General features: G+C 34.2%; 1 protein-coding gene across 1 annotated transcript in view; it reads right to left on the minus strand.

Moving 5' to 3' along the window:
- The window catches only part of WASHC4 (WASH complex subunit 4), a 55,489-nt gene that overhangs the window by 10,894 nt on the left and 30,099 nt on the right, over positions 1-14,496 (minus strand). The window contains exons 17-27 of the mRNA XM_026010921.2: positions 14,332-14,478; positions 14,130-14,209; positions 12,867-12,972; positions 12,178-12,294; positions 9,638-9,806; positions 9,183-9,337; positions 7,604-7,678; positions 7,222-7,326; positions 4,770-4,904; positions 2,559-2,667; positions 138-204 (exon numbers count right to left, since the gene is read on the minus strand). Of these exons, the coding sequence (XP_025866706.1) occupies positions 138-204; positions 2,559-2,667; positions 4,770-4,904; positions 7,222-7,326; positions 7,604-7,678; positions 9,183-9,337; positions 9,638-9,806; positions 12,178-12,294; positions 12,867-12,972; positions 14,130-14,209; positions 14,332-14,478 (1,265 nt within the window). The remainder of the gene's footprint in view (positions 1-137; positions 205-2,558; positions 2,668-4,769; positions 4,905-7,221; positions 7,327-7,603; positions 7,679-9,182; positions 9,338-9,637; positions 9,807-12,177; positions 12,295-12,866; positions 12,973-14,129; positions 14,210-14,331; positions 14,479-14,496) is intronic.

The following is a 14,496-nucleotide window of genomic DNA, read 5'->3' on the forward strand; positions in this document are numbered from 1 at the left end:
ATGGTTTTCTTCCATATTTTACTCAAAGTATATTATTAAAAAAATCTCTACAATATCATCTATAATAAAGATAAATTTAAATGACATAAAATTTTTAAATGACATAAGCCAGGTAAAAATGATGTTTACACCCATACCTAATGGCATTGCTGCTACAGTGAAGGCCACCAGATCTTATCATTCGTATATAGCCCATAGCATTACCTGAAAAATGACACACATAAATCAGATATTTATACAAATAACTCTAAACTTTTAACAATCAGGAATATAGTCATATATAGCAGTCAATTACAAGGTTCACCACTCCGAAGTACCAAAGCATTCTTTTCTATTTTACTTTAGTTCTTGCTCCATGAAAGTAAAACTTACGTATTTGTGTGCCTACAATAGAAATATATATACTTAAACACAGCTATATTAAATATTCAAAAAGTAAATGTGACTGACATTTGATAAACAAATTCATTAAATGCTGAATATATTTTTAGAAAACATTTTAAAATTACTTTGTCAATAATTTCTTCATTCTCACGTTGAATGCCCACCTCTCTCTTTTCCTCTCTCTCACCCCCACACATGCAACTGGAAGTGATGTCGAGAAATCTTTATTTGATGCCTCCAAATTACATCTCCAGCCTGGACTACTCCTCTAGGTTTGTTTTATCCAATGCCGATGCCTACATAACTAAGAAGAATTTTTAATTTAACATGTTCAAGTCAAACTCAAGATCTTCACCCTATTATAATTTCCTATCTCAGAAACTGACATTTCCATCCTTCCGACTGTTCAGGCAAAATGTCTTGAAGTCATCCCTGACTCCTTTCTTTTACACTTCATATCTAATCAATGGGCAAATCATAATGGCTCTACCTTCAAAATGTAGCCAGAATCCCACCACTTTTCACATTCATAGCTATGACCCTATTCCAAATCACCACATCTCCTGCCTATCCTTCTGCAATATGCAAAGACCTCCTGATTTCCCTCCTTCCATCTTCAGCATTATGCTTCCCAATCTTTTACCTACATAGCAGCAGTGCTGGTGGTTCTTTCAAAACCAAGTTGGAACATATCCTTCCTTTTCTGCAAACTCTACAATGGCTTTCTATCTCAATAAAATCCAAATCTCTTACATAGTCAACAAAGCCCTGTGTGATCTTGCCCCTTGCTGCTTTTTTTTTTAATTTTTTTTTTTTTTTAATTTATGATAGTCACAGAGAGAGAGAGAGAGAGAGAGAGAGAGAGAGAGAGGCAGAGACACAGGCGGAGGGAGAAGCAGGCTCCATGCACCGGGAGCCTGATGTGGGATTCGATCCCGGGTCTTCAGGATCGTGCCCTGGGCCAAAGGCAGGCGCCAAACCACTGCGCCACCCAGGGATCCCCCCCTTGCTGCTTTCTATATCCTGCCCTACCACTCAGGACTTTACTAACTCCTCCATTCTGGCCCTGACTACTTCCCTAAAATGCTAAAGACTTAGGACTCTGGCACTTATTTTTGACCTCTCTCTGGTATGCTCTTGCCCTGAATATGCACATGGTTTATTCCCTGATGTTATCTAGGCCCCTGCTCAAATGTCACCTTAGAACTTTCTCTAAACATCACCGAATAGAACTGCCCAGAACTATTACATCTCCTTAGCCAGCACTTAACACTGACATATTCTGTATCTTTGTGTTTCTCCCAACTGACATGCAAGATCCAAGACAAGGCTTCTGTTCTCACTGCTCCATCCCTAGAGCCAATATGTCCTGGCACATAGTAGGAATTCAATAATACAGCTGACCCTTGAACAACACAGGAGTTAGGGGCACCGAACCACTCCCCAACCCCGCTTAGGTGAAAATCTGCATCCCCCAAAACTTAACTACTAATAGCCTATTATTAACCAGAAGCCTTAACCAGTAACATAGTCAATTAACACTTTTTTAAATGTTATGTGTATTATGTACTATATTCTTACAATAAAGTAAGCTAGAGAAAAGAAACTTACTCAGAAAATCATAAGAGAAAACACATTAACAGTACTGTACTATATTCATCCAAAAAAATTGCATATAAGTGGACTTTAACAATTCAAATACATGTTGTTCAAGAGACAACTGTAATTAAACTTATTTGTAAGTAATATAACTTAGTTACTTATATTATTAACTTTTCACATAAATTATTTTATACCTTTGTACTTAGGCTGTAACTTCAGGGAACCAGTTTTTAAAGTCCAAAACTACCATGAACAGGATAAGTACCTAATAAATAGTTCCCAGCTGACTATCATGAGGATATCTGAGATGAGTTAAATGTATTTTTAATTTAATTGAAGAGGTTTTATTTGATACATATTAAATCCATCAATTATTTCTGCACCAGCAATCTAATCATACTTGAAAAACTTTTGGTAAGAACATTACTCTAGTGGAATAAAATTGATCTCAGGTACTTACATATTAAGTTGTTGATTTGCATGAGCTATTTAAAGAGAAGGATTCTCGGAATTTGTATTTTATTCCCCAACTCTTTTTTTTTTTTTCCCCCAACTCTTTTATAATAACTTACCAATCTGGCTGATGAGTTGCCTGAACTGATCAAGGTAGCTTTGTCCCTCTGGGGTAATTCCAAGTTTTCTGATGCCTCGATTAAATTTTTCTGCTCTTTCAAAAGGATACTAAGGAGATAATTTAAAGACTATCTTTAATAATAAAGACCCCTAAAGCATAAAATGCCTACAAATCAACCATGCTAATACCACCTGCCTTTCTAATTTTGTATATCCATTGTGTTTAAAAAAAAAAAAAATCACTCAAACCTAATAGCAAAAAATTTGTAGTACAAAAACTACCAATGTTCACAGTCAATATAAATTAAATTTCTTTTTGCCACAACCTAAGGGAAATAATTTTTTTAAAGATTTTATTTATGTATTCATGAGAGACAGAGAGAGACGGGGGGGGGGGGGGTGGGGAGAGGCAGGCGCAGAGATACAGGCAGAGGGAGAAACAGGTTCCATGTAGGAAGCCTGATGTGGGACTTGATCCCAGAATTCCGGGATCACGCCCCAAGCCAAAGGCAGACGCTCAACCGCTGAGCCATCCAGGCGTCCCCTAAGGAAAATAATTATTAAAGCCACCAAATTTAAGTTTTCCACCACCATTATTCATGTCCCAACATCGAACTACTCAATTAGATAAACCAATTCTTCTTAGAAACATTTCTTCAGATGCCCAACCATGTTCCTGTGGGCTGAATAGCTATTATATTATATAAATATATGAACAAACTCCTTCCCAAATAATACACATTAGCTGAGTAAAAATTTCTATTTGCCATCACCAATAAAAAATGATTTTTCAACTCTTAGCTAATTAAAAGTTGGGAAATTACTCATTTTATATTAATAACAATGGAAACAATTCTTACAAATAATAGAATGATTACCTCTCTATATACTAGTAATTTGTTCCAGTAAAAATGAGACAGTTAATAAAATTCTCTACTGGTAACTGTAATATGTAATTTTATTAGTTATTTTACTAGAAAGTAGTATTTTACTGCTGTATGAAAACTACCAACTAGTTTACTAGGGGGTTGCAATTAGGTAATGTTTAAGGGTAGTTAAACATTTGCCACAAATGTGGCAAATCAAATATAAAAGCCATCTAAGCAGGTTGGTTCTCCATCTGCATGGCTAATGCCTCTATACTAGTACCACTTACATTTTTCTTTATTATTAGAAAACTCAGCCCAGAGGGTGAAGGGAAAATAGCATTTTTATAAATTATGGGTGGGAGTATCAATTGGTGCAGTATTTTTAGAGTGCATAGCAACATGTATCAGAATTTTAAATATTCATATTCTGTACCCTAGAAATTTCTCTTCAAGCAATTCCCCTTTCAGAATTTTAATAGTTTCCAAATACACAGAGATAAATGTGTAAGGATATTACCTGCAGCACTGTTCATAACACTAAAAAAATCAGAAAACCTAAATGTCAGTTGGAGAAGGTTAAATAAGCTATGGTATACATCCTTACTATCAACTATTAAAAAGAATGAGGCAGATCTATGTGTTGAGACCTGTGATAAGCATACTGTAAAATAATCTGTGTAGTAGTATTACATCATTTTTCTTAGAAAAAAAGCAGTACATGTAGGTGCAAATAGATGTTTATCACACAAACATCTAGAAGCATCACATGACATTAACAGTAACTGCCTACAGAGAATGGAATTGGGAGGAAGAGAAATAAGGGAGATCATTTAGTTTATGCAGTCTTTATTGCTTAAATTTTTCAAAGTAAGCATGTTTTGCTTCTGTGTTATTTAAAATAAATAAAGAGGGATCCCTGGGTGGCGCAGCGGTTTGGTGCCTGCCTTTGGCCCAGGGCGCGATCCTGGAGACCCGGGATCGAATCCCACATCAGGCTCCCGGGTGCATGGAGCCTGCTTCTCCCTCCGCCTGTGTCTCTGCCTCTCTCTCTCTCTCTGTGACTATCATAAATAAATAAAAAATTAAAAAAAAAAAAATTTAAAATAAATAAAGAAAAGTTAATATCTTGCTACACTAATCCTTACCCTTTAGCCTACAGAAAATGCAAAGAAACTGTAAGGGGAAATAAAGAAATTTGGAGGTCAGATCCAGGAGATATTATTGTGAAACATAATAAAACTAAAACTTTACTACCAAGCCTCATAATGAACTTAAGCATAAACATCTGCTATGTACTTAACAGTGGAATCAACATATCTTAAAAAGAATATGTAAAAATACCTTATGATCATTTTGGTCCTTGACTTCTCTGAAAAAACGAATATCTTTAATCAATCTAGATTTGATATGTTCATCATACATAAATTGGCTGAATATATAGAACTTCTTTTTCAAAAACTGGTAGGTGAAATTAACCTATAAAATTAAAATACAAAAAATTGGGCAAAGTTAATATAAAAATCTCAAATCAATGTGGCTGAAGAACAGTTATCAATAAACTCTAATTTATATGAGTTTTCATAAAGTCTAATAATTTATAAAGTCTAATTCACACTGGAAATAAAATAGATGAAGTATTTTATTGCCCAAGTTTACAGAACTTTCTATAAGCTTCCCTTAAATATTTTAACTACATTAAAGAGGAGATTATTCTAATAGAACAAAGAGTTATTCTGAGAATCCAAAAACCAGATTCAACACTCTAGATTTTGAGTCATAAACCACAATCAAAAGTTTCTGTTCCTCCCTCTATAAGACTACTTATTACAAATCTACATGTCTAGAATGATAATAAAGTAACAAACACAGTGCTCTTTGAACTTTCCTGAAGACCTTTAATTATTTACCCAGGAATATTTTGAGCACCTTTTATGTGCAAGGCACAATCTATCTGCTCTCACACTAGACATGATGCTTGTCATCATGAAGTCTATATTCTAGCAGGAGCAACAGACATTTTAAACACAAGTATTTTAAATTAATTATTAAATCTCAACCGTAGGGATCCCTGGGTGGCGCAGCGGTTTGGCGCCTGCCTTTGGCCCAGGGCGCGATCCTGGAGACTCGGGATCGAATCCCACGTCAGGCTCCCGGTGCATGGAGCCTGCTTCTCCCTCGCCTATGTCTCTGCCTTTCTCTCTCTCTCACTGTGTGCCTATCACAAATAAATAAAAAATAAAAAAAAAAAATAAAAAAATCTCAACCGTAATAATTCATACAATGAGAAGAGCCAGTGCTTTAAGAATGAAGAAAAGGCCCTGACCTAGACTCAGAAAACCCTGAAAAAGTTGGATTTGAGCTGAGAGTAAAGCCATAATAACATAAGATTACTTCTGACCTAGATGGAAGTCTGTACTAATTTTTATCTCTTCCAGCCTCAAGAACTACTGTGTTTGGCAAACAGATGCCATTTTTAACAATCTTCATTTACCCAGTTTTAGAAATGGGTGCTTTCTCTTAACTCTTCTTGTGGCTTAAGTACTGCTTTTTCTTGATCTCCTTACTAGTAGTCATCTTAGTAGAAATAGTCTCTTCTTTATCCTTCCCGCTATTAATAATGGGTAACTGCCAGTCTCTGATCTTGTCTCTTCTATACTCACTTTGTCATCACCAGACACTGGGATTGTACATTCATTACTGTGATCAACTGATTAATGACTACATATCCCTTGCTAGAGTAAAAAACACCATGAGAGCTGGAACCATTTTTCTCACCACAGTAGCAAGCACAGTGGCTCAGACATGTAAAATATACACATAATTTTATTTGTTACATGAATATCTGACAGATGAGTTTAAAGAAGAGTTTATTTTTATCCTGAAAAGTTCAGATATTACTTCTACATGAATGACTCCTTAAGTTATAAACTCTGTCTTATTTCTATATTGGTAATCACTAAAATAGAACTCCAATCACATCTCCTATTAGCTCAAAAACTATAATGGCTCCCCCACTGAATATTAAAATGGTCCCTATGTGATTTCCAGTTCCATAACTCCTCCCTATTCCCTTACTTTCAAACATGTTTAATCATATTTTACTATTTAAGCATTCATATTCTTCTTTCCTCAAGGAGAAATTAAGTGTACCCTGAAAACCAGGGAAATTCAAAGACTTCTCTTGTCTGCAGAAGAAAAAATACCATACAAATTCAAGTGATTCCCTCAAGTGACTGCCCACTTCTAAGATTCAAAATATTTTTAGTAAATTTCTACTTTTATGGATATCAAATAATCAGTAAGCTCCCCCCCAAGACTGATGTTAAATAAACTGCTATTGATGATTTGTTTGCAAAAGCAACTCTCCAAGAATATCAGACAATCCACCCCAGGATACATGTATTTAGCCAATGTGCTCAAATTTCCAATAGTGTTCAAAATGATGATCCTGAGATGGTAAGATATTCAAATATGCCTTTTGTATCACAGAGCTTCCAACATTTCTGAACACAATTTTAGTGCCTTTTTTCTTAAGATTTTATTTTTAAATAAGCTCTACAGCCAATGTGGGGCTCAAACTTACAACCCCAAGATCCAGAGTTGCATGCTCTACCAACTAAGCCAGCCAGGCACCCTCCAAACATTTTAATTACACCAACCAGAATGGAAATTCAAGTATAATATACACAAGCAGTAGTATGTGTTTACCAAAATATTCTATGAGAATATTTGCCAAACTACCAACTTAAACAGGAGTCTATTACCAACTCAACCCCCCAAAAAGGGTTCTTACTGTTGTATTCATGATTCCTGTGCCATGTGTTCGAATTGAATTAGCAATATGTCGAATATTAATAGTGTTCAAATGTTTGTTATTGCTTGTTCGTTCAATAAAAATCTGTAATGAAACAAACTTAGGCTAAATAACACAATCCATAGCAAGCCACTGGTCAGTTATACAAAAAATTTTTACAATCTATTTCATTAAAGATAATTTAATTGGAAAGTCATTCAAGAAGATAATATAATCAAAGCAAAAGAATAAAAACATGATCTCTAAACAATTATTTTCTGCTTATTTCAGTAGTTTTCACCAATGAGAATCAATTCTTTGCCCCTCAGCCTTCCTAATATACATCCACCCACATTTAAAAAAAATTCTAAAACCCACTCACCTGATTGTTGAGATTATAGAGGTATCGAGACACAAATATATGAATATTTCTCATAATTTCCAAAACATCCAGTCCCTACAAAAGAGCCCGCACAGTTCTATTATTACTGAAGTCAGACTTATACCAATATAGTGACTTGCGAACAAGATTTTTAAATTACTTAAAGAAACAGCTATACAAAAGGTAAGACCAAGGGCTAAGGAGCCCTCTAACTGCTACAATCAGGACTATGTCCTTAGGGAAACCTGGCTGCTTATTATCTCATCCCTTTTGCAAAAACATGAACAGTTATGTTTAAAATTTCAGAGATTCGTTACCCAATCATTTCCCCACCATTCTTGATTATATCTGTGTTTCCAAAGATCTTCTATATATGTTTTATTAAATAAACTAATGGCCAGATTCTAAAAGACAGTCAGGAGATGTGGTGATATTTATAAAATGCATACTATTTTTCAGGCACTGGGCAAGGTTCTTTATATGTAATTCTCAAAAACATGAGGTATTAGTCTTCTGTAATTCCACAGCTGAGGAAAATGAAGCTAAGGGAGTTCTCCAAGGTCAAACAGCTAGGAAGAGGCAGAAGCCAGGGATTTCTACAAAGTCTGATTTTGAATCCTTATGCTTCTTTTAATTACACTAAACTACTTTTAATGTACAGGTTACCTATTAAGAATCCTTCATTCTTCAGTTATTATTCTAATGTCTCACAGCATCATATAAATTGTCCCATAGCTCTTCTAACTGGGGCTCAAAGAAGTATCACAGTACCCACTGAAGTTTTTATTATCGTTTTTCTCATGTTTAGACCTAAAAATCTGTTTACTCACTTTTTCTCCCACTAGGTTATAAGGACATGAGCTAAAATTGTTTCTATTTATTTTTATATCCCAAAACATAGTTCAGTGCCTAGCATCTTTTCAGTAAATACTAAATGTACAAATGAATGAAAGGATATACAAACTGATCTTGGAAATGCAGTAGGATGGAAGAAAAATTCTGATCCTTAAATTTCAGGACTGAATAAATGTTTCTTGATAATATTATTTCTGGGTTTTCTTAGAAAAAAATACATGTAAATTAACTGAAAACATAAACTTTTGCACTCGAGATACTGCCAATTGTAAATTAGCTCACTGAATTAGCAAAATTAAATGCTTCCACGCAGTCATCATTTTAAGAATATATTTATAATTATATACATTTAACTATTTCTTCCTAAAACATTAAAGGTTATATATCTAGGTTTAAAATCTTTAGCTATGATCTTGATTAAACTTTTTACAATTCTGCACAAGTCACCTCACTAGACCAATGTTTCTGAAACACTACATCTAAATCTATGCAGATTTCAGATGTTCAACAAAACGCAAACTATAAACAGAAAGCTTATGGTAAATTACTCATGAAGAAAATTAGCACCATCTAATTTTTTATTCTTGTCAAACATATCGTTTTTATAAGCAAATATTTTCTTGAGATGTAAACATATGCTAAATAAAGTAAAAAAAAAATAGACTACTCAGAGAAACACTATTATGCTACAAATACACTACACGAGAAACACTTTATACTGTACCTGTTCCAAAGTCTGACTAGGAAGATGAGCTTCTGTCATAACCAATCCATAACGCTGGGTAGCTAAATTTCTCATTTCACTGTAAGTGGCCCAATCATGAAGAGCTACTGTTGTTAAATTGTAGAAGGTCTTGTCTAGGTAGTGAGTTACATAAGCTACCAAAAAACAAAAAATAAAAAATGTTTTGATTCATGAAAAAGTAGAAAAGGAAGAGAAATGAAACTTAGGCAAACAACTTGTCTTTGAACATTAAGTTTCTTCCTTTAAAATAAGGTACTAAAAATAAATAAATAAATAAATGAATAAATGAATGAATAAAGTACTAGAAGAAAATAAAAACAAAAAGGAATTAAAGAATAAATGAGTAACAAAAATATCCTCAGAGTTTTGTTTTTTAATAGTTAAGGGCAAAGAGACATAGAGTATGATTTTAAGAAGGAAAGCAGAACACTCACCTCGAATGTCAATAAAACGATTGAAAAATCGAATTGGATTCAAAGAGAAAAAAAGGGCCAGGTCTTTCATGCCAACTTTGAAAGGGTTTCGGTCATCCAGCTTTAAATGAGTGTGCACAGAAAGTCGCAGATCCTTCTCTATTTCCTTGCATAATTTGTCCAGTAAATGCTATTCACAAAAGGATTAATACTTTAATTTTTCAAAATGATACTCAAAAAAACAAAACAAAACAAAACAAAACAAAAAACAAAATGATACTCTAATTGCATTATTCCACTAAGGCATCTATGCTTTGACCATTAGCTTTATAATCAGTGCAATGATGAAAAAAATCTGTCAATCTGATTAAAGAGTCTAAATAAGCTATGGTAAAATACTACTTTTATTGACAAAGTGAAAATTACTTTGTCCTTCATTTTATTTTATTTTTTTGAAGATTTTTAAGTGGGGCACCTGGATGGCTCAGTCGGTTAAGTGTCTGCCTTTGGGTCAGGTCATGATCCCAGGATCCTGGTATCCAGCCCTGCATTGGGCTCCCTGCTCAGCAGGGAGTCTGCTTTTCCCTCTCCCTCTGCCACTCTCCCTGCTTGTGCTCATGCTATCTCTGTCAAATAAATAATAAAATCATTAAAAAAAAGTAATAAAGATTTTCAGTAATCTCTACTCCAAATGTGGGGCTTGAACCCAAAGCCCCAAGATCATGTTACACACTTTACTGACTGAGCCAGGCAGGCACCCCTGTTCTCCACTTTAAACAAATGATTTTTTGACCAGGGAGCAGGTTAAAAAATTCTAAGTTTCTATTTTCAATAATACTTAAACCCTTGAGAAGAACTTCAAAAGCTAATGTCTGATGACTTTATTAAAAGGAATATGGGGGATCCCTGGGTGGCGCAGTGGTTTGGCGCTTGCCTTTGGCCCAGGGCGTGATCCTGGAGACCCGGGATCGAATCCCACATCAGGCTCCCCGTGCATGGAGCCTGTTTCTCCCTCCGCCTGTGTCTCTGCCTCTCTCTCTGTCTCTCTGTGACTATCATAAATAAATAAAAATTAAAAAAAAATTAAAAAAATAAAAATAAAAGGAATATGAATATGCAATATAATATTTATGGAAACCAGTAACAAAAAAGGAAATGCCCTGAAAACTACCAGAAGACATTTTTAAAAAGCTTCCTTATAGGGGTGCCTGGATGGCTCAGTCAGTTGGGCGTTTGACTCTTGATTTCAGCTTGGGTAGTGATCTCAAGGTCATTGGATGGAGTGCCACTGTGGGCTCCATGCTCAGCAGGAAGTCTGCTTGGGATCCTCTCTTTCCCTTTCCCTCTGCTGCTCCCTCTGCTATCAAATAAAAAAATAAAATCTTAAAGGTTATTACAAGCTTCACTTCCTTATAATAATCGTTTTTTTTTAAATCATAAAATTCACTGCAAAATAAAATTGATCTTTTCTGGTCTATCATGAAGTTCTAATTACACATGTTCTAATTACATGTATGTTATTTTTAAAGAAGAATAGTTAATACAAGAAATTATACAAAATTTTTCAATTTATCAAACCTGAATATGGTTTACATTGTGAAGTTTACTTGTTTTTAATCTCTCCTTCCATATAATATTGCTAGATGAAAATTTAAAGGTATCAGTGTTTATAATACGCATTCCATTAAAATAAGAAGGTATATACTACACTGCATTTGAATTATTTGTAACACAAGTAAATCTTTTAAATTTAGGAAATTTAAATGAACCGTAAATTTTAGTCAGTAGCTCTGCAAATAACTCAATAAAATATTGGTAGTTAAGTTGCAATAACTGCATTACCACTAGTAGCACTCAATATTCAAACCAATTTTGCATTTTTATTCTTCTAATAAACAGAATTTTAAATTCAAGTCTACGGGATCCCTGGGTGGCGCAGCGGTTTGGCGCCTGCCTTTGGCCCAGGGCGCGATCCTGGAGACCCGGGATCGAATCCCACATCGGGCTCCCGGTGCATGGAGCCTGCTTCTTCCTCCGCCTGTGTCTCTGCCAATCTCTCTCTCTCTCTGACTATCATAAATAAATAAAAATTAAAAATTAAAAAATAAATAAATAAATAAATAAATAAATAAATAAATTCAAGTCTACTATTTACTAAAGTGAAAAAAATTTCCCAAATTCTTGTCTGAATTTTTATATAAAAATTAGGAATTGGGGGCCCCTGGCAGCTCAGTTGAGCATCCACTCTTGATTTTGGCTCCAGTGAGGCTCCACACTCAAAGTTTGCTTGTCACTCTCCATCCCCCTGCCTGTGTGTGCTCTCAAATTTAAAAAAATACTAAAAAAGAAAATTAGAAATTACAGACCAATTTAGCAAAATAGTGATACTATAACTAAAAAGAGATCCTTTGTTCTAGACAGTGATTTATAAATAATTTATATTATTACTTATATAAAAAATGAATATATGTGTAAATGAAAGCCTGCTTCAATCCAGGTTTTCCCAAACACTGAAAAACTTAAAACATGTATTTGGAATGCAATCCCGAATATGATGTTACCTCGTTTAAAATTTCCATAATTTCTTTGTCATAGCAATCCAGAAGTATTTCATAGGACTCTAAATGCCTTGCATGCATCATGGCAGGTACACAGTCTCGTAAAGCACTGAACATGTACTAAGAGGAAAATTAGAATGTTCATGAATTTAGAAAAACCAGAGCTCTAATTAAGAAATATCACAAGGGGGAAAAAAAGAAGTATCACAAAAGTTTATCTTTAAAGACAAAATCTCAATCTGAAGGGTTTTTTTTTTACAAATAACTGTCTTACTTTCCTAAACAAGATGAGCCAGATTTTACTCTCTAAAATGAATACTTAAAAAAAAAAAAATTGACATTCACTTATCCTTTCTTGTCTTGAGCATTCAAATACTTACTTCCATAAAGAAACAGAAAGACCTGAATAATATATACCTTGCTGACAAGTAAACGCCAAACTATTGTGACATAAACTAAAATCAAGTGAAATGAGAATGATTAGGAATATGAGTAAAAAAGTTAAATATATTAAAATTAATATCAAATTTAACTACAGGTTAAATACCTATTAAATATAGTAGCATTGTAAAAACAACATTAGCAGTAAATTTTAAAATGATTAAGTCAAATGATTGTATTTAAGACTAATTAGAATGGTTTGTACAATAACTAAAAATGATGGACTATTTTTTACATTATTCTTCACTTACATGTAATCTGGCTGCATCAACGGCATGTTCATATACGTCATCTAAATAAATTGGGAAGACAGCTCGATGCCAGTATAAAAAACAACAGTCACACTGTGTTTGGACTCTACAATATAAAGTAGTAATTAGTGGTAGCAAAATTGAAGTACCTCCTCCCTGCCCCCAAAATAATGAAAGGACCATCATCTTACCATAATGGTAAGAGCTCAATCTTACTTCCATATTCCCTGTATCACTTAACCCAATATTAGTACAGAGAAAGCCACAAAATAGTATTTTTCAGATTGAACAAGGATAACAAAACACTCCAATATCTAAGAGTCGGAATTCTGCACAGATGCTTTAATTCTAAAGCATACTTGAAAAATACACATAACTTATAAATAGTTTAAACTTTTCAATATTATTTGATATGACTGAACTTACAACACTTGCAACACACATGCCATTTTACCTGTCTCAAGGTGGAAAAGCAGAACCTTTTTAAAAAATTGTGAAAACAAAACAAAAAAAATAAACAAAAACCCAGTTACACTTAACCTGTCTATAATCTTTGCCAAGTGACTAGTTCATGCCATTTTGGGACAATAAAATGATCATTAAATATCTTGTAATGAAGAAGGCTCACTATTTCTTCCAAAGATAGAAAGTTAAGTGCTACTAACTACAAAAGTCTCAGCTTCTCAGAACAAAAATAGTAAGTTTTATAGAAGTTCAAACATTAAGTTTTAAACATTAAACATAAAACTAAACTATAACCTTAATTCACCTGAGAATCAAAACTCAGAAGACTCATTTTCCCTTCAAGAAACATACTGCTTCCTAAATAAAAGGAAAATAATAAAGTCACAACACTTCCAAAAGATTTTAGTGACTTCCAATTCATATGTCAAAATAAAATTACAGAATGTGACATGTGACACGAAACTCTAAGTCTCTTACAGATTGATGAAACCTTGTTATAAAACAGCAATTTTAAAAGCCCACAAGGCTAGTGGAGGATCACAGCAATCACTGTGCATCAGGGCTGGCATGACAGATTCTCACAAGAATGCTTCCAAAAGCCACCTCCTTACTGTAGGAGTGAAGCTGAAGAAATATGCTCCCTCGTCACTAGCTCATTTTGGTCATGCTAGAGGAGGAGTGACAAGGAGGAACCAATGGTCTCTCTAGGTTATATTTCTTCTTCTCTTGCATGCTAAACAGAAAACTGATGTTTCTATCAACCTTATCTTTGAAGTATCATTACATATCCCTACTTACCTTTCTCTAAGCTCAGTGATAAGATCCAGCTTTTTCATGACTACTTGGAGTGGAAAGAGTTCTTCATCTTTAAATGTTTTCTTTCAGGAAGGAGAAAAAATGACAGAGAAGTTGCAAAGTAAGGAAAGGCTTCTTGGATCAATAACAAGAGAATTGTGAAATCTCAGATCTCATTTTCCCTCCATAGTAGCAATACACTTACCATTTGTGTGCCAACACTTAGTGCCAAAGAAATAATAAGTCGCCGTTGCCTTGTGCTTGGTCCATTTAGAGTGTTTTCAGCCAAAACTAGAGCAGAGAGCACATCAAGACGCTGTTCACTATATTTTTTGTCAGAAATTACTCTTTTCTAAAAGATAAAAGGAGA

This window comes from Vulpes vulpes, chromosome 16 (assembly GCF_048418805.1).
Source record: "Vulpes vulpes isolate BD-2025 chromosome 16, VulVul3, whole genome shotgun sequence".
Taxonomy (NCBI): Eukaryota; Metazoa; Chordata; class Mammalia; order Carnivora; family Canidae; genus Vulpes; species Vulpes vulpes.